Source organism: Liolophura sinensis, chromosome 6, assembly GCF_032854445.1.
Source record: "Liolophura sinensis isolate JHLJ2023 chromosome 6, CUHK_Ljap_v2, whole genome shotgun sequence".
Lineage (NCBI taxonomy): Eukaryota > Metazoa > Mollusca > Polyplacophora > Chitonida > Chitonidae > Liolophura > Liolophura sinensis.
The window spans coordinates 18,608,754-18,628,292 of record NC_088300.1 but is presented as its reverse complement, the minus strand read 5'-3'; the positions used below and the strand labels follow the sequence as shown (position 1 = coordinate 18,628,292).

The 19,539-nt window shown below is 39.1% G+C and overlaps 1 protein-coding gene across 1 annotated transcript in view; it reads left to right on the top strand.

The window, feature by feature from the left end:
• The window catches only part of LOC135467906 (proteasome subunit alpha type-3-like), a 244,066-nt gene that overhangs the window by 223,862 nt on the left and 665 nt on the right, over window positions 1–19,539 (top strand). The window contains exons 2-10 of the mRNA XM_064745829.1: window positions 12,994–13,059; window positions 14,123–14,205; window positions 15,427–15,550; window positions 16,027–16,128; window positions 16,851–16,994; window positions 17,517–17,582; window positions 18,271–18,317; window positions 18,734–18,801; window positions 19,241–19,305. Of these exons, the coding sequence (XP_064601899.1) occupies window positions 13,039–13,059; window positions 14,123–14,205; window positions 15,427–15,550; window positions 16,027–16,128; window positions 16,851–16,994; window positions 17,517–17,582; window positions 18,271–18,317; window positions 18,734–18,801; window positions 19,241–19,305 (720 nt within the window). The 5' untranslated portion in view covers window positions 12,994–13,038. The remainder of the gene's footprint in view (window positions 1–12,993; window positions 13,060–14,122; window positions 14,206–15,426; window positions 15,551–16,026; window positions 16,129–16,850; window positions 16,995–17,516; window positions 17,583–18,270; window positions 18,318–18,733; window positions 18,802–19,240; window positions 19,306–19,539) is intronic.

Sequence of the window (19,539 nt, the reverse complement as noted above, 5' to 3'; positions counted from 1 at the left end):
ATAGTCTAGCTTAGAACGAATCAGTGCTCGATAGAGCTGAAGTAGGGTTTCATGATCCCCTCCCCATCGAGCACTAGAGACAACCTTCAAAATATCAAGCGCCTTTAGGCATCTGGCTCTAAGATAATTAATGTGAGATTTAAATGTAAGGTGCTTATCGAAGATCACCCCGAGGAATTTTGCCTCCGGCACAACCTTGATGGGGGACCCATCTAAAAATACCTTGGGGTCTTCATGGGGGAAGTACTTCCAACAAAAGTGTACACAGTTAGTCTTCGACTTGGGGAACTTAAATCCGTTCTCCAGTGCCCAGGCATGGATTTTGTTAAGGCAAATCTGCAGTTGTCTCTCAATAATGTGCATACCTTTGCCTCGACAAGAGATACCAAGATCGTCCACAAAAAGGAATGCATTCATACTAGGAGATAAAACTCTGGCAAGGCTATTAATCTTAATGCTAAAGAGAGTAACTGATAAAAATGCTGCCTTGAGGAACCCCCTGATCTTGTTCAAAGTAGTGAGATAGTCAACCCGAACTTGGAAGTGACGATGGTCTAAGAATTTACGAATAAAGTCAGGAAGCCGACCTCTAAGTCCAAATCCATGCATATCTTTCCATAATGCCATATTTCCAAGTAGTGTCATAGCCATTTCCAGGTCAAAAAAAACAGATACGAAATGGTCACGATTAACGATACCGTTCTTAATAAAGGATTCTAGACGAACAAGGTGATCAACAGTACTTGCGATTTTTTCGAAATCCACATTGAATGTCGCTTATCAACTCATTAGTCTCCAAAAACCAGACTAAGCGATCGTTAATCACCCTCTCCATAGTCTTGCATACACAACTGGTTAAGGAAATAGTACGATAGTTATTTGGATCGGTAGAATCCTTTCCGGGCTTTGGGATGGGGACAATAATAGCGTTTTGCCATGAGGCAGGAAAATTCCCGGAAATCCAAATGGTATTAAATATTCCAAGAAGCACTCTCGAGGAAGATTCTGGAAAGTATCGTAAAAGCTGATAGTGGATATCATCTGGCCCTGGAGTCATGGCCTTGCTCAGGGATGCGGATAGTTCATGTAGAGAAAATGTAACATTGTAGGATTCTTCATTTGAGGATGTAAAATCAAGAGGACTTGCCTCGGTCCGTTCCTTGTTACGCTGGGACTGAGGCAAGTAATTATCTGAAGACGAATGGTGCGCAAAAGAAGCGCCAACCTATTGGCTATGTCAAGTTTTTCTGTCAAAGAATTATTCCCGTCTTTAAGATGATTGACAGTGACATTGGATCCATTGCCTTTGATGCGTTGGATCATATTCCTTTTGACATAGGGGTACGATGATTAATCTTAGAAACATAACGTTTCCAAGAGTCACGTTTGGACTGTTTGATAGTCCTACGGGCTTTAGCTCGAGTACGCCTAACATCATCTAAATTACCGGGAGATGGTCTACATCGGTACACGCGCTCAGCACGTTTCCTGAAACGTCTAGCTCGTTTACAATCCTCCGTGAACCAGGGTTTCTTAATACGGGGAACCGCACAAGATTTCGGGATACATTTGGAGGCTACATCGATTAGCTGATCCGAGAATAACTGAATAGGATCAACTGCATCAAGAAAAAGGTCGCTTGTAAGTGTTTCACCACACAGAACAGCAAAGCGGGGCCTGTCTGCTTTATCATAATTAAAGCGTGGAAGGAGGAAGATACCGGCTTCTCAAGGGTAAGTATGGTGGGGAAGTGGTCGCTCCGCACAGATCATCAGGGACGCTCCAGCTGAATTCCGACCTTAGCCCTGCATCAGCCAGAGCTAAATCAAGGACCGAATAAGTGCCCTTTGCAGGATGAAGGTAAGTATGTGTGCCATCATTTAAGACGCATAGAGAGTTATTAGATATAAAATCCTCCAATACAGAGCCCTTCTGGTTACGTTTAGAGTCCACCCCAGAGAAACACTGTAGACATTAAAGTCACCCAAAAGAAGACACGGTTTAGTAATTGATCATATAAATTTTGCAGCTCTTGTTGGTGAAGAGTAGAAGAAGGTAAATAGAACAGATTGTTAATACTGTACCCAGTGTGATACGCACCGCCACCACCTGCAAATCGGTGTTCAGTGCCAGTCTATTGTGTATTAAACCCTGCCTAATCAAAAGAGAAGAACCCCCTAATGCCTTTCCATTCGAAGACGTGGCAAACAGCGTGATGAGACACATAATCTCGACATTGATAACTAGGATCAGTCATCAGAGTTATCAATCAAAAGCTATAGGATTGAGGTCTTGAGCTAACATTTGGAGCTCTGCGAGGTTACACCTCAATCCTCTACAGTTCCACTGTAAGATCTTTGTAGTAGCCATTATTAATATTTATTTGTTCTTTTTCTTTTTTCTGGACTTTTTATACATCGCCTGCCCAACGCTCAGCAAAATCCTCCTGTGACAACGTTATCAACTTCCTCTGCTTTTTAACCTTGTCAACTTTAAAATCACGTCGCAATGTGCGATAATACGACCCCAGGGATGTTGAGGACAGGTACCAAGTCCTCACCTTTGCCATTGGTATAGGCAGGTAAGTCTTCGGGTACATCCATTCCGAAAGAGATTCCTCCATATTGGATTCTCCACCAGCCCTAGACATATCAGATTGCTGAGAGCTTCCCTGAAGGTCAAGACAATCTGCTATATCTCTAGTGTCTAACTGTGACATTGTTGAAGGGTTCAGGGCTGAACGTGCTACCCCATAAGGACGGGCTCTTACCAAGTGCACCTTTGGAGGGTGTCACGCCACTGGATTGCGTCTCCTTAATGCAGGATGGCGTTATATTCGAAATTTCTGACGATCTAGTGGGTGAGGAGGTATTCGAGATTTGACTCATACTGACAACCCACTCCGAGCTATTTGACGTCTGAGATGCCTCGCAAAGGCTCACCTACTACTGGCGATTGGCTTAACTTCCTGACCTTATTTGTAGCATCAATGCGCTTATTTCGAATCTTTTTTGCTGGGAGGACATGGAGTTAGTGACAACTTGCCACTCTCCAGCTTCCTCGTTGTCAGCAGCAGAGTTATCCAATGTCCCCTTATTTTGTTGACTGGAAGGAACAGACTCGCCAGAAACCCCAATTTCCATATCATCCCCATGTCCCTCACTATAATTACCAATCATCATCTCCTCGATCTTCATTTTCATCTTTATTGTCACCCTCAGCTTCATCATCATCCTTATCATTGCAATCGTTATCGTCATTATCGCCATTGTCATTTTCATCACTCAACGGGCAGTCCTTTTTGAAAGTGGCCTGCCTGTTTACACTTGAGGCATTTATCCTTTAAAGGACAGTCGGCCTTGAAATGTTCTGTGCTATCACAGATGTGACAGGCACGGACCTGACCTCTGTACCACAAAGGAATTCTAAAATTCCCAACCGAAATTGATTGTGGAATGATCTCGGTCACACCACTCATGTAAATACGGCGCATACCATTCTCAAGTGACCTATCAAAAAGGTAATGTTCCCGGCTGACGTGATGGACCAGTGCCATACCGGGACATCAAACCTCGAATAGTGTCATCGGGCACCTTGATCGGACATCGAGATCTAACCAGGAGCCTTTGCTCCTCCACATCATATATTGGACAATCTACCCCTTTGAATGTGAAGCCGCTAGCCAACAGCTGTTCCTTCACAGTTTGCGTAGCCACTGTAACATTCCAGACATCTCCAGACACATTGATTAGTCCCTTTAAGACATTAGGCCCACTCCCCACTAACTCCTTTAGCCGATTGTATACTTCAACCGGTTGTGCACCTCCCTGTATTACAAGCTTAAGGCTTAAGGGTCTATTTACTCGCCCTGCCCACAACATTGTGGGCCAGGTCGAGAACTACTACCCTAAAGAGAGGACCACAACTATGCGTTTGGAACAGTGTGGATGCTGAGTGCAAAATAGATACGATATTACCAAGTGGAAATGCACTAAACTATGTACAGGCTATTTACAGAGAGGCTAGTGAATATGTCCTGCCGCTAAGAGCAACAGAACGTGATGTCGCACCACCCTCAGACTGGATGACCACTAAACAAAAGCTGAGAGCACAAACGCTAGTTCCACGGCCAGCTGTAACACAGGACACACGACAACTGGTGTCTGAGCCAAGCCACGCAGGCCGGCCAAACAGCCACACGAATCTAAGACAAAAATGTCTATAAATTGGTCAAAAATAAGAAATTCTTATGCATTAAAAAAATTCATTAAAAAATCCCTTGAGAACTATAGGAGGAGCTAAGTTGACAAGGTAAAATGGACAGACAGATGGACGGAGAGGAGCGTTTATCCTTCCTTATATGTCGGAGCACAAATATTTCTTCGGTAGAAACGCACAAAGGGACATTTCGGAAGTATCTCTGCATTTTCTGTTCAGTTGAATTCAACACTTTCAGCTCAGGCGAATTCATTGGTGCAGTTCAGGTAAATTCAACATTTTCAGGTTCAACGAATTCTACACTTTCAGCCTAGATGAGTTCAATAATTTCAGCTCAGGTGAACTGAACACTTTCACTCCAAATTAATTCAACACAGCTAGCCCAGGCGAATTCTACACTTTCTGCCCACATGAATTCTGCACTTTAACACTTTCAGCTATGATGACTTACACACTTTCAGCACAGATGAATTGAACACTTTCGGCTTTGGTGAACAATACACTTTCAGCCTAGATGGAGCTTAGGTGAATAGAACACTTGCAGCATTATGCACTCAGCACAGCCCAGATGAATTCAACACTTTCTGCCCAATGAGTTCTACACTTTTTACCTGGATAAATTCAACATTTCCCGCCACGGCCAGGAAGAGAATGTGACAAGGCTTCTGAATACGCTCATTCTGACTGTATAAATTCCTAAATTTAAACTGGAAACCAGTCGCCATGGTAAACGTCTACAAAATTTTCGTCTTTGGCAAAACCATTACGCGAAGTCCTTCTGGCTAAGTGAAGAAAATAGTTCATTTTTATTAATATAGTGAGTTTTATTAACAGCATATTTTACTCTTATCCATTGTAGGCCTATAACTTTCAATAAAACGCCATGTCATTTTAATATGTTTTTAAAATATGTTTTCGTATTGTTATTGTTTGTTTGTCCTTGGTTGTGAGCAGGCATTGTCTGAAAGTCCATTTAGGATTCAAAATATGGTTCTCTTGATACATATTAAATTTATTAACATAAATAAAGTGATGACGATTTGAGTGGTTCTTGGGGTGGGTTTGTACAGAAGCAAAAGAAATCTTGTCGTCTTCTTGGTCAGTAAGTATACCTTACGTGCTGCGTCCAAGGTTAATGTACGTGTAGAGTGTCATAGCTATATATGTCTGATGTGAAAATGTAGCGACCAGCAGTTATACATGTTTGAAAGGTTAAAGCGCATTTTATCTTCATTGCATTTTCTTCATGAACACTGAAAAGATGTTAAAAAAGATGTTTAAGACGGTGTTCTTTATTTAAGTATTTACATGAATGGTTGCGTATATAACGCTGGAAATCATCTATAGAACCAATATTGACGCAATATACATGCACCTTCAACTAGGGGACCGGCCCGGATTGTACAGTTGGTAGAGCGTCCGCTTCGGGACCGGTAGATCCAGGATCAATCCTTGATCGAGTCACACCTAAGACTTTAAAAGAGGAAGTTGTAACTTCCTCGCTTGGCGTTCAGCATAAAGGGGATAGTGCAACGACTGGTTGACCCGTATCAGTATACTGGCTCGGGCGGGGCGTCTTACTTGCCTTCGGTAAGTCGTCTCAGTGAAGCAGCACTAAATAAAAGAGCGGTGGAAATCCGTCCTGGAGGCACAAGGAGGCACATTACACGTACATGCACCCTAAGGATTCCTTCGTCGTCATATGACTGAAAAATTGTTGAGTACAACGTTAAACCCCAAGCACTCACTCACTCAACTAGAGGAGGGGTGAGAAATCTGACGAATGTCTGATTGATGTTTAGAACAGGTTAGAGATAACCAGCTTTTCTGAAGGTAGACAGAAAAAGGTTGTTTACCACTCCCAAAATATAAATACCATTCTCTCACTATATGCCTAATTGTAGCCAGGTTCATGGTAAAGTATTTGCTACCTTAGCATGTTACAGATTTAGCCACGCAGGATTTACACAGGCAGCTTTTTAACAAAGTAAGTGCCCGGTAACATTTTCAAAATAGGCATCACCCTACCTTCCAAAGAATACTCACGAGGTCTTCATGACAACACAACACTTTGAGTAATTCCAAACCAGTGAAGTCTAATAAATTGCGAGTAATATAACTGCATTTCAAACTTAAACAACAGATCTAGGGGCATTTACATAAGTAGAGAAACAAACCTTTTTTTCTTTACTCAAAAATACTGTTGTCATCACATTTAACATACAGTAGCATTAGAACAGTGCAAATGGAAGTGAATTAATGAGATTGGATTTCACAGGTTATGTATTACGATTTGGCAACTATCAAACTGTCGTCGTTGCTCTAGTTTTACTTTCCATATAAATAGACTGTGATATTTTGTATTGTACAGGCCTTCCCGCATAAACCTGGGTTCTGCTAGAGGACTATGCGTCCCCAAGGACTGGTTCCTTTGCATGTTTTCACTTTCATAAGCGGAATTCCAAAATTGGCGCCTTATAATTTGGAAATAACATCAATTCACTTTTTATTACCGAATTCTTCAGCTATTGTACTATGAGTCCGTAAATTTCTAATATTTAAGACTTTACATGTTCGGGCTGAAGGCCTGATGTAAGCTAAGAGGCCGAACTTCACTGGTTACATATGAACCTGTTTTTGTTTATTTTTTTTTCACTCTGCATACTGTCGTCTTTTGTATTTGCAAGATCAACAGAACTCTCACAGAAGCAGGCAAAATGAATAGCTTAGATATGGACAAAATTTTAGGTCAAATATTACTGATCATGTCGAGAATGAGTCTTTTTTCCCCCAGAAAATACAAAGACAAAATTTACATATTTTGGCTATTTGATTACTTTTGCAATGAAATAGACTAGAGCTGAATAATAAAAAAAAGCCAGTGGCTGACTAGGACTGGATAACAAACAGGTCCTCCGCAGTAAAATAAAATAACCTGGAACGCTGGGTCGGTTCCACAAAGCTATTTCTGACTGAAGACAAAATTTGAAACATGATTTTAGAGCTTATTTTTGGACCCTTGACATTACGCAACAACTATAAAATGTTGTTATATCAAGGCAGATGTGTTAAAACTTCAACTCTCAGTACCAAACACCTGGGAAGAATATTGAGTTTCATGGATACCAGGCTATCTTTATCCAGGAAATTTTTAAATGATCATTTGAAACTTATGCACAACAAGTTTTGGAGCAAGCACCAATCCATCACATATCGGTGCTGATCGGGACGTAAATCTTGTTTACACGATTGTTCACTTCTATAAGATGACAAGTCTGTCCCACTTTCAGCAAAGGGAAAATTGATACACAGATGAAACGAATTGATTACAGTTTTGTTCATCCTTTCCAAGATTTCTTTAGACAATACTTCTTTATTGCCAGATGTTGTAAAAGGTTAAAACATGGGCTTTGCTAACACTTTGTGCACACACTGGCCTTGACACACACATAAATCCAAAGCAGGATCCGGGAGATGTTCTAACGATTCTTCCCCATTGTGAGATAGGACTAAAATATGGAGTATTGTCCCTTTGATTGCTTGACGTTTGACATCGTACTGAAGAATTTTTCATTCAAAACAGTATGATTTCGTGTTATCATTTCGGGTGATGAAACCAGATAGAACTGAATAAACCAACAGCTGTTGCAAGGTGACAGATAAAACTTACCACGAGTGACGTAAATATTTTCTCCAGTAGAGCTAACTCATGATATTTATGTCATAGTGGTGGAAGGCAAGTGATCAAATGTCCAAACCTCCAACACCATGTAACAGGCCCTACAAACACTAATCCATGCTTATTGTCATGACCCCAGGAGGCAACAATGGAGAAGAGAGGATCTCAGATTGAGGAACCAATACCAACCATGGCTGGATTTATTTATTTCTTTGATTGTTTTTAAATGCTGTACTTTTTTCACCCATGCAATGTTGGTCAGGTTTATGAGTTGAGGAAAATGGTACCCAGTGTAAACCACTCACCTCATAAAGGAACTCAAGGCCGCAGACAAAAGCAACAGGAGATGGATATGAACCTGCCATGTAACTGGTCAAAGGCCTGATAGTTGCAACGAGCCAGCACTCTAACCATCCAAGCCAGTATTAACATGTAGTATAGGTCCCTCAGGGCTGGAATGAACCCACACCTTCCATGTCTTGGTGACTGACACAACTAGTCTAATATGCCTGACGTAAGTAACATTATTAAAAGATGAACACTGTGATACAATATCAAGATTTGTATTAACTTTCACACATGGATAACTTTATATACAGTACAAGCACATAATAAAACCTTTAATATTCACATTTTGTATAAAATGATTCAGAAGATGTTATCTGACCAATCAGCATGATGCACTTATTACTAATGACACAAAGGATAGAGAAGAAGGTAAAATGGCATGCATTTGTGTGAACAAAAGACAACTGACATCATTAGGCGATTCACAGACATCCATAATTTACTGAGGTGGATACATATTTAAAAAAAAAAAAAAAAAAAAAAAAAAAAGAACAATCACACAAAGAAACTAAAAGCAAGCGACCATGATACCAGCCAGGTTTTTACTGAAAAAGCTGTATGTCCACACTGAGTACCCTAATTCTTCTCAAATTTGGGACAGATATACGTAGCGTTGAAAACAGAATAGAACATTTCTTTACCAGCCTTTTGGAAAATTAAAGATATGAATATATTCATAACACGGTCGGAATTATTGGCTAAAATGTGCAGACCAGGTTTCCCAAATTTAAGAAGATATAGGGTAGGCTATACTGCTTGCACATGGACCCAGCCAAATACATGTATCTGTAATAAAAACAGGATCAGAAATGAATGGAATTTTAGCCATCCACCAGCAATACAAACAACATGGTATCCATGGCTGGTTCTCTTTCAAATCCTCGTCATTTTGAAGTTCTGGGTATGTCTAATGGTTAATCACCATTCTGTGCAGAGTCCTCAAAGTTCAGTGTCACACGAATAGGTACAAATTATAGGTTTGAATTTCCTTTGGTCTTTGTAAAAAGTTCAGTTCATATTGCCCTAACCTCTTTCTGTGGCGATATGTCACGCTTCTGTGGCCACATACTCTGACTGTGACTGGTCTATACCCAGCAAGTATTCAAAGAAGTCCATGAGCATGATAGTGTGTCCAGGGAGGAAGAGAAAAGCTGTGTATATTCCCATTGCCAGGATTGCCACAAGGACAGCATCTGATGAGGGGTTAAGGAAACAGTTATGTGCATACAACAGCTGGAAGTAAAAAATTAACATGCACAATCATGAAATATATACCTAAAATGCATAAAAAGAAATTAAATATTAAGACTATAACACAAACTTGTCTAAACTTGTGCTAAGAGCAATGGGTGCAAGCCTTAACTGCCTATCAGAATCATCATCTCAAAACAAACAAATTTTATTTATTTATTTGATTGGTGTTTTACGCCGTACTCAAGAATATTTCACTTATACGACGACGGCCAGCATTATGGTGGGTGGGAACCGGGCACAACCCGGGGGAAACCCACAACCATCCGCAGGTTGCTGGCAGACCTTCCCACTTATGGCCCAAAACAAACAAATGTGAAAGCAAATGCTCACTTCACTTCCTCAATATGGAATAAGGAATTCTATTGAATGAATAGATGATGTGTCTATTAACACAGGTGCTAAAATCTGATCAGTAAACAGAATATGTACCATAGTGATACATATCCAGAAAAAAAAGTGGACACCTACAATATCCAGGAAATTTGGCAAAGAAACCAAAAGCCTGCAGACAAGGCAGTGCAACAATTATCTAAACAACAAGGAAGTAAATACAAAAACTTGCTTCATCTCTGTTAATGTCCACGATTTACATACGCTTTGCAGATTGGGCCTGCCTAACTATATAAAGACCAAATTTGAGAAGGGTTGGCTATACATAAATGACTGTAACACAGAAACTGCTGCACTATGGTCCAAGAGTGAGTGAGTGCTTGGGGTTTAACGTCGTACTCAACAATTTTCCAGTCATATGACGACGAAGGAATCATTAGGGTGCATGTATGTGTAATGTGCCTCCAGGACGGATTTCCACCGCTGTTTTATTTAGTGCTGCTTCACTGAGACGACTTACCGAAGGCAAGTAAGCCCCCCCGCCCGAGCCATTATACTGATACAGGTCAACCAGTCGTTGCACTATCCCCTTTATGCCGAATGCCAAGCGAGGAAGTTACAACTTCCTCTTTTAAAGTCTTAGGTGTGACTCGATCAAGGATTGATCCTGGATCTACCGGTCCCGAAGCGGACGCTCTACCAACTGTGCTATCTGGGCCGGTCTATGGTCCAAGAAAACAGGCCTAAAATAATGTGGTTCTTTATATAACATATAACTTATTTTAGTGGCATTAGGAAGTTGGCATGGAAGTACACTGGACAACATATTGCTTATGGATTTACAACTTCTTCTTATTCAGATACTAGCATCGTTATCTGTGCAATATAATATATACTTGTGAATAGATAGAAATGTGCTCTGCTTGACCATGTGCACTGATAGATGTTCAAGCAGTAATTTTGTGTTAAGGCCACTTATGAGTTGGAAAACCCCTCTGAACCCAGGCCTTTATACCCATCCAGTCTATCATTCCCAGTCATTAGGCCAGCCTGGGCAGATTTAGCTCTCGATTTAGACAGAATCCAATCTTACTGATATGTGGAGACTGCTGCCAACCTTAGCCTGGATGACATGTGCACCCGATTATCATATCGTATCTGTATTTAGCTACTTCATCGGCAAAGTTTGCTGTACACGCGATACTTAATATCCAAAATCCACTTTTATACCCCTTTAGACATTTATGTACCTTTTGCAAGCACTGACAATGACCTTTATTGCATATTTCTTTACAAAATCTTGAACTCGTAAATAAGGTCTATTTTGAGCTATTTGGCGCATGATGCCAAGTCTACCCAACTAACCTCAATTGGTGCATCAATCATGTTGAGAAACCGACATTATCTAAAATATGTCACAATCTTATTTAAGTATTCTAATCTATACAACAGTTCAAAATGTAATGCTTATTCCAGACTGACGCAGAAGCATGAAGTGGCAGATGCATTCCAAATGATAAGAAATTGATGCTTTGACAGCGAGTTGATTTATTCATTTGATTGGTGTTTTACGCTGTACTTAAAAATTGTTGAATGGACTGCGAAGCCATCAGCGAATGTAATTCACCTGACTTTTGCACATGACACGTAAGTTTCGCCTCTGTTCTCAGATATTTAATTATGGACTTTCCCTGGTATGAACTAGACCTTGCCCAATATCAACTTCACAGCTGATTTCGTGCTGCCATATTTGGCCCCATTGAAAAAAAAAAAAGATGTTTTGCTTCTCACAGAAAGAGAGTACCTCTATGTCGGATCTATCTACAAAAACACATCATTTCCTGAAGTAAGCAACTTTCTGAGAAAGTGGCTAAGCGCACACCTTTCTTACTGTGACCAAGCCAGTATGTTATAATATAGGAGTGGATTCCGATTAAATTGTAAAAAAAAATCAGATCAGACTGATGCTGTGGTTACAACATGTTACACAAGATGATTCTATTCTGAATGATACTAGCCATATTTTTTGAGAGAACTGTAATTTGGAATGGGTTTGAGAGTGTTTACCTGCCTGAACGTTATTACATAACCAGTGACAACAAAGAAAAAGATCACATGGTCAGGTACAGGTAGAACCTTTGGCACCTGACCACAGATTTAGGTGGGGCTAGACCAGGTAGGTTGGATAAGCTAGTTTAACATAATATAATTTTCTGATATCATAGAAATTAGCTGTCAGAAAATCTCTCCTTGTTTTTCTTTTTTCAATTCCTTCCCATGTTATTTTTTTTATCTTGTTGTCTGCTTGTCACTTCCGCAAGCTAGTCAAGTGCCCCATTGTGGGCAGTTTTGAATATATATATTGGTGGGTAGGGTGCTATATGACATATGAGGTAAGGAGTCTTTCAGCGCTGGACGTAAGGTTGCTGGATTCGAACGCCCAGGCTAATGCGCTTTATTTTCAGTACTCGGTAGTTATTTAAAGACAGCATTCGAAATTGATCAAATATAGATTTGTACAAATAGTTCTATACATGTTTTGGAAATACAGTAGCATTATATAGCAATACCGACAATATTGCTAACTGATACCTCAACAAAAACAGAAGTGTAAATTCCACGCCCTCGGTCCAGGCAGGCGATGATTCAACAACCCATGCCGTTTTCAACGTCGGAAAAGGATACTGAAAACCCATCTTTCAATGGGTTCCATCATATAAAGTGCAGTCACAAGCGTATACTGGAAATACCAGTATGATAAAAAGTCAAAAACCTTTTTCAGCATGGTGTACTTCTCTTTCCAACTCAAAACGTCAAAATGCGTTCAAACATGAACGAAGAATCAGCATGGCGTCTCGATTCTTATTCGCGTCTCTTACAGTTGGAGAGCGTACATAAAGGGAAGTAATCCTGTGTTATATTCCTGAGCTTAAATATGAAATACCAATCTTCGGATTCCATAAGAGCCCTAAAATGTTTTTGTCATTTCTTGTAACCGTTATAAACAATACAATACTGTATATTTAAATCCGACCACAACATTTCAAGCAGGGAATACTTCTCCATCGAGATGTCTTGCTCACTTTTAACTGATCGGAAGTTGTTTCTGCGCAAGAACAACCAACATAAAGTGCAACATAACGGCGTGACAAAGCCAAAACATTAGTCTTTAGTCCTGTGAATGCAAGTGTCATCGAAATTTAACTATAATGAGCTCCATTGGAACTGGGGTAGGTAGCATCATTCTTTTATTTCTCTTTTTTGACTAGAGTGAATTAGAGGAGAATCTGTCACAGAAAAGTGTTGCTTTTGGTGCGAAAATTGAGCACTCAGTAAAGTAAAAGTACTGTCATTACGCTTGCCGTTGTAACTGAACATGTTCACTCTTATAGGCCTATAAGATAATCATTGCTTTTACTCTAAGGAGTATTGCCATGAACCAGCCCGGGAATTTTATAGTTGAGGTTGCTGTCACGTTGTAGAGTGATATCAATTCACTGAAGAACTAGATTTTGACAATGAACAGCTGAGACGGGGCTCAGCCCCAGCCCGTCAGGTTGTCTGTTTGCCTATCTGTTTTTCTATCGTTTTGCCAGTCTGTCCCTATTAAAGCAAATATGGGGGGTAGTTTTAAACTGCAGCCAAGGAATCTACCGTGAACTTCTAATGTTGGGTAAGGTCCAGTTCACAAACGAGAAGCTGCCCATAGTAAAATATGAGTATGGGGTTATCAAGCATGTGTTATGTCATCAGGGAATAGCCGTCTATGTGTATATAAGGCTTGTGCAGATTTTTTGTTTATGATGAATTCAGTGTGTTCTGTATGGTGGCGCTCATGTATATACCGAAAATTGGGGGAAAAGCACAGTGGTTTACAAATGATTAATGTTTCATGTGATCTTATTAAACTGATAGCACATATGCGTGGAACAACAAAGAACATCAAAAGACTTTGAAGGAAACAAATAATTCATAAGGGACAGTGGTATGATGTTGATTTTTTGACTGAAAATGTGCTGGATTTGTCTTACTCTCCTGTATGCATAGAATGTGATACTCTACTCCTGCGAGTTTCCCTATATACTTGAGTGTCACCATGCAGGCCTGCTATGAATGAGAAACCCACATGAGCCCTACAACCAAACTGATTTGATAATATAATGTCTTATGTTAATTAAATAATATTATGATAATGTATTCTCCAAATATGGAAACATTGCTTTATTCATTCTTTCAGCTATCGGCATCATGAATCTTGTAACTACCATGCATTCTATTTTTTTTTTTTTGCAGTATGATCTGTCAGCATCTCAGTTTTCACCTGATGGCCGTGTTTTTCAGGTGGAATATGCCCTCAAGGCCGTAGAAAACAGCGGGTATGTGTGAAAAATAGTGCAAGTACACGTATGTATGGGGGTGGGGGGAGGGAGGGATGGATGGCTTGGGCATATACTGGAATCACCCTGTCTGTCCGTAGGTCTGGCGGATGGATTTTTGTCGCTGATTTTGCCCATGTGCCTCCTCTCAAACTACTGCACCGTACTTACCATACATCTTGCCTATCATCTGAACTTGTTCATGCTTAAAGACCAACTTTATTGTCAAGGCCTGCATGTCATGAAAGCTTCATTTAGCATAAAAAAGGAAAAAAATCAAGATGGTCTAAATTGCTTTACTATATCGTCAAAAAAATGACATGTATTAAAACCACTGTTAGTAGATTTAGAGAATAATATGGAAAAACAAAGTTTCCTGTCCATTTCAGTTTTTTTTTGGTATGACGTCAGGATCACTTGGTGTCACCCATCACACAAACGATGTCATACTTTCAAGCGCGTATGACGTCTTTCCAACATAACTGCCTTACTTGAGGTCACATCAGCCTGATTCGTCATCACACAAGGAATATTATCAAGTCACAGCAGGAAAATTTTATGGAAACTGTCGAAGATTTTGTTTTTAAGGACTTTTCATTTATAGGGATTAAATATAGTTGTTCACATTAAATCTTTGTGAACTGTGGCATTAGCTCTATTCCATAGAGTATCCTTCATATCATTTTAATATTTCTGCAGTGTTTTCTCTTGGGACTGAAGTAGCACTTGAAGTTTACCAGCAATCGCATGATTATTTTCATAATTTTGCCCATTTAGGATGTTGCGTAACAGTGCTTTCTGTGTATTCAAATTTTGTCCATACTCCTCCTCCCAAACTACAGTCAGGTAATATTTTCATAATTAACCACATTTATGTTAGCTGTGCATATTCTTTCTGACTGCTACATTTTTCCATTCAAAATGGATGTACCAGTAGTGAATCAGTGGACATCACAAATGGCCCGTGAAACAAAGTACACAGGGCCAAACTAAGCAACATGACATCCGATCATTTCTTTTAACATTTTCTTTCTTTTATTTAGGAAGTGTTGGGGGATGGAAGGGGATATTTTGGACATCTGAATTCTAAGTTTACATGTACCTTGTCCACACTATATAAATATGCCAGCTATTTATAGAACTATAGGAGGATGGTGGTGTAGTTTTACTTTTGATTGAGTCTTCTTTAATTATTGACTGTTGTTTGACTTCTTCCCATAGAACCGCTATTGGCATTCGAGGGAAGGATGGTGTTGTGTTTGGAGTTGAAAAGCTGGTTTTGTCCAAACTCTTTGAATTTGGAGCAAACAAGAGAATATTTAATATAGACAGACATGTTGGAGTGGTAAGTTGTGGAACTTATGATCAGAAACCCGTATTTGAAAAAGAAAAAGATTTGTATATATATTTGAGACTTTCGTACACTGTTTCTGGCAGTTATTAGTTTACTGGCCGTTATACAACTCTCAATAACTGGTTTATACACGTTCTGTATGGTTTTATGTGCTTCCCTGTTTAATGGGTGTTCATTATCATTATCTGACTGTTGCACAAGCAGAGGACTGGTTGTCCTTGTGTCAGAATACAGTAACTTGAATCATGAATCATCTTGAATCGTCTTGCACATTGTGTCTGACGTACCTGATGTTAGTGGAAATATGCTGATTGAAATATCTGGTTTGAAAAGGGTACTCTTATATGTTCGTTATTGCAGACTATTATTAATAACCGTTGCCATTTGCAGTAATAAGACCCAGCTTCCTTGCTGCTGTACAGTTTTCAGTTTTAAATGCTGAATATTATTACATTGCGTTGTTTCAGGCTGTTGCTGGTTTACTTGCTGATGCCCGTCACATGGTAGAATCAGCCCGGGATGAAGCCACAAACTACAGATACAATTATGGCTCATCAATACCACTCAAAGTAAGCATCCGATCCATCCATGTTTTTAAGGCATTGCCAGAATTAGCGACCTCGAATGATATTTCCTAGTCATCTAGCACTTGCATAGCCAAATGCATCTTTTTAATTTGGGCTTTTAGGAGGCTAATTTTTGTTAAATAGTGCTATTCGTCGTAAATTTTTTTAAACCGTGGTGTTAGCTCTGTTCCCTGGGGTATTCTTCATATCATTTTAATATTTCTGCCTCGCTTCTCTTAGGACTGAAGTAGCAATATAGAATTATAAATGCATACATGTAGTATGACTTAATACTGGTATTAGAAATACACTTTTGAATAACCGGGCCCGGAGATTAGGAGGAGCTCCGGTTATGACTGTTAGTTGTAAAGAAGATAGTCATGAAGCTAAGTCGATTGTCATGTGTATGAAATATTTGATGAGTTTCTATTGCATGTCATTAAATTTCGCCCTGGTTTTTGTTCATTTTAGATGGAAAGGTTATTGCCACATTGTCTCTTGTCTGTCCCTGATTTACAAATTGCCATAGTACAATAAATTGCAAAGAAAAAAACGTATTTGATGATCTGCTTATTCATTGAAAGCACCAATATGTATGATTTCTTATGGTTGGTTTTATTGATGATCACAAATATACTTATTTTTCAAGCTCAAATAAAGGGATATGTTACATGTATTATTCCTCTATTTTTAAGCATATTCCTACTGTGTGGTGTATTTTTCAGTACCTCACAGACAGAGTGTCCATGTTAGCCCACGCATATACCCTGTACAGCTCGGTGCGGCCCTTTGGGGCAAGCGTTATCCTAGGCTCGTATGAAGAGGACGGTCCTCATATGCATGTCATTGACCCCTCGGGAGTCTCTTGGGTGAGTCTTACATTAGATACAATCACATCTGATAAGAATTAGAACGAGCGTTATGCCCTCAATTGCTCAGAAGTGCAGCTTTAGAAGTATGCTAGGCAGTTGTCAAAGGTTGGTTGTTTACTTAAGACACTCCGTCTCCTACAACTATAAACTTTATCTCAGTCATACAAGTGAAAAATTCTTGAGTATTTCTTGAACACCTCAAGACATACTTAAGAAAAAAAAACTCATAAAAAAAAAAGTTGAAATGTACCCAAGGGAGGCAGGTAGGCAAAGGTAAATAAAAATTATGTTGATGAAGGTTAAGTTATGTTGGCAGTAAACATTGGTTGTGTTCATTTTGACTTGACTGCATTAGTGAAATAAATAATGAATCACATTCACCAATAATGTGTAGGTGCGACCACTGTGAGGAGTGTGGAAGTATGTCTGAAAATTGCATTGTTGAAACCTGGATAGGACAAGAAAAAAACCGGAACAGCAAAGATAAGTTAATGAGTAATGTTTGATGTTTACATTCAGGGTTACCATGGCTGCGCTATCGGGAAGGCAAAGCAAGCAGCAAAGACAGAAATTGAAAAACTAAAGGTTTGTGCAATATTTGTACTCTGGCCTTTCAAAGCAAATAACCAACTTTTATTTACAAGGAAAATTTGTACCAAAAAGTCCTGTGACAGTTTAAATGTAAAAATTTTAAGACATTGACACCTGCTGATATCTGATTTAATAGACACTATTAAATTTAACCATAATAAACAAGCAGTGCTCCTTTTCCTGCAAAAGCAATTTGACATCGCTCATTCCCTTCATAGAGATAGCTAAGTATTTTTTTTGATTGCAGGATGTAACAACACCTTTTCCCACCCATAAGACATACACATATTACATGTAGTACTCATGTTGGAGCAGTAGTGTTATACTTGTAACCATTTGCCTGTGAATATTGAGACCATTTATTCAGATCAAGACTTTATTAAGCATTTGTAAGTACTGTAATTCTTCAACCTTTTCGCATGTTTGCAAGATGTTTATTCAAGGATATTCTGAAGGTGGTATTCTGTGTAGACTGATACAATCATACTTTTTGTGAAGTTGTCTCCAAAATCAAAATAAAAATGTACATTCACTGCACTAAAATTTGTGCTTTCATATGTGAAAAGGTTGAGTAATTTGGGTACATGTTTGTAATGTTATAGCTTGATAGCTGGAAAAGTATGATGCCTCACCAGAGTTCTGGAATGTTATCAGTATTGAACTGTGCTTTGGAATGTTTCAGATGAAAGAAATGTCTATACGTGACCTGGTGAAAGAAGTTGCCAAAATGTACGTTGCTTTCCTCTATGTCAGTTTAATATGTGATATCATAAATTTGTCATTGATAGTTAGGGGATTTGTGGGAGTATCATTCAAGAAGGAAAAGCTGAAAAGAAGTGACTTGTCATACCAAACATAGTTTAGAGTAACTTGTAATTTCAAGGTATTCCTATTTTAGTTGTACATGTAACATTAGGCATGAAAAAGCTTAAAAACGACTCAGGAGCAGGGCCAAGCCGTAGTCTGTTTCAACCTTGAAGCTCATTGTAAACAGTGTTGTATCATTTGGAATCATTGGAAGGGGCAGATTTACTATGCATATTTTTAAAAGGTTAAAAATATGACTTTCTGTTGTTGCGGGTGCCTATAGAAATACAAAATTATTGTTCCTGGATGTTTTGATGAGCATGCTGTTCTTTTTGCAGAATCTACATTGTACATGATGAAGTTAAAGATAAAAACTTTGAGTTGGAGTTGAGTTGGGTTGGGGAAAGTAAGTACATGTACTGAAGTGTGTTTTCCTGATCTTGATCAAGGAGTGTGTTTTATTTATGCTCCCAAATAAAACATACACGTAGCTAAAATTATGGTGTGCATTTTGCTGTAATAAGAAGGTTTTGTAGGTAAACATCACGCAAACATCTGCTGGTATCATCAGAGCCATAGCAAACAGTAGCAAACATTTCTGTCATAAAATAAGATTGCATGTGGTGGTGGCTGCTTTTGTGGAAGGAATCAGTTTCTCAAAATGTAGATGTGAAAATAAATGCTATACACTTTAGGTTTTTTGTAGTTTGTGTGTTAATTTAAAAGATTATTAGATTCCGCCTATTCATGCAGTATAGTTATTATTTTGTGAAATAAAACATTGGGACGGACATAAATTTGATTTGAGGCCAAGTTATAAATTCACTGATGTTTTTTCTCCACAGTGACAGGAGGTAAACATGTGTTAGTGCCAGATGATGTAAAGGCAGCAGCAGAGAAGTATGCCAAGGTGAGTCATCTTAGTCGTTCATGTTGGTTGTTCAGCAATTTCAGAATGGTTTATTTGATGTGTACTTTATTCTTTACTGAAGAATATTTCTCTTCTACAAATGCACACGTGTGTTTATAGAAGAAATTGGAAGTATCCAGGCAGGATGGAATGTGAGTGAGGCCTGCTGATATTACAGGGGAGGTATTGGCTTACAATGCTTGTCCCATGCCAACAGACTTGATACCCATGGTG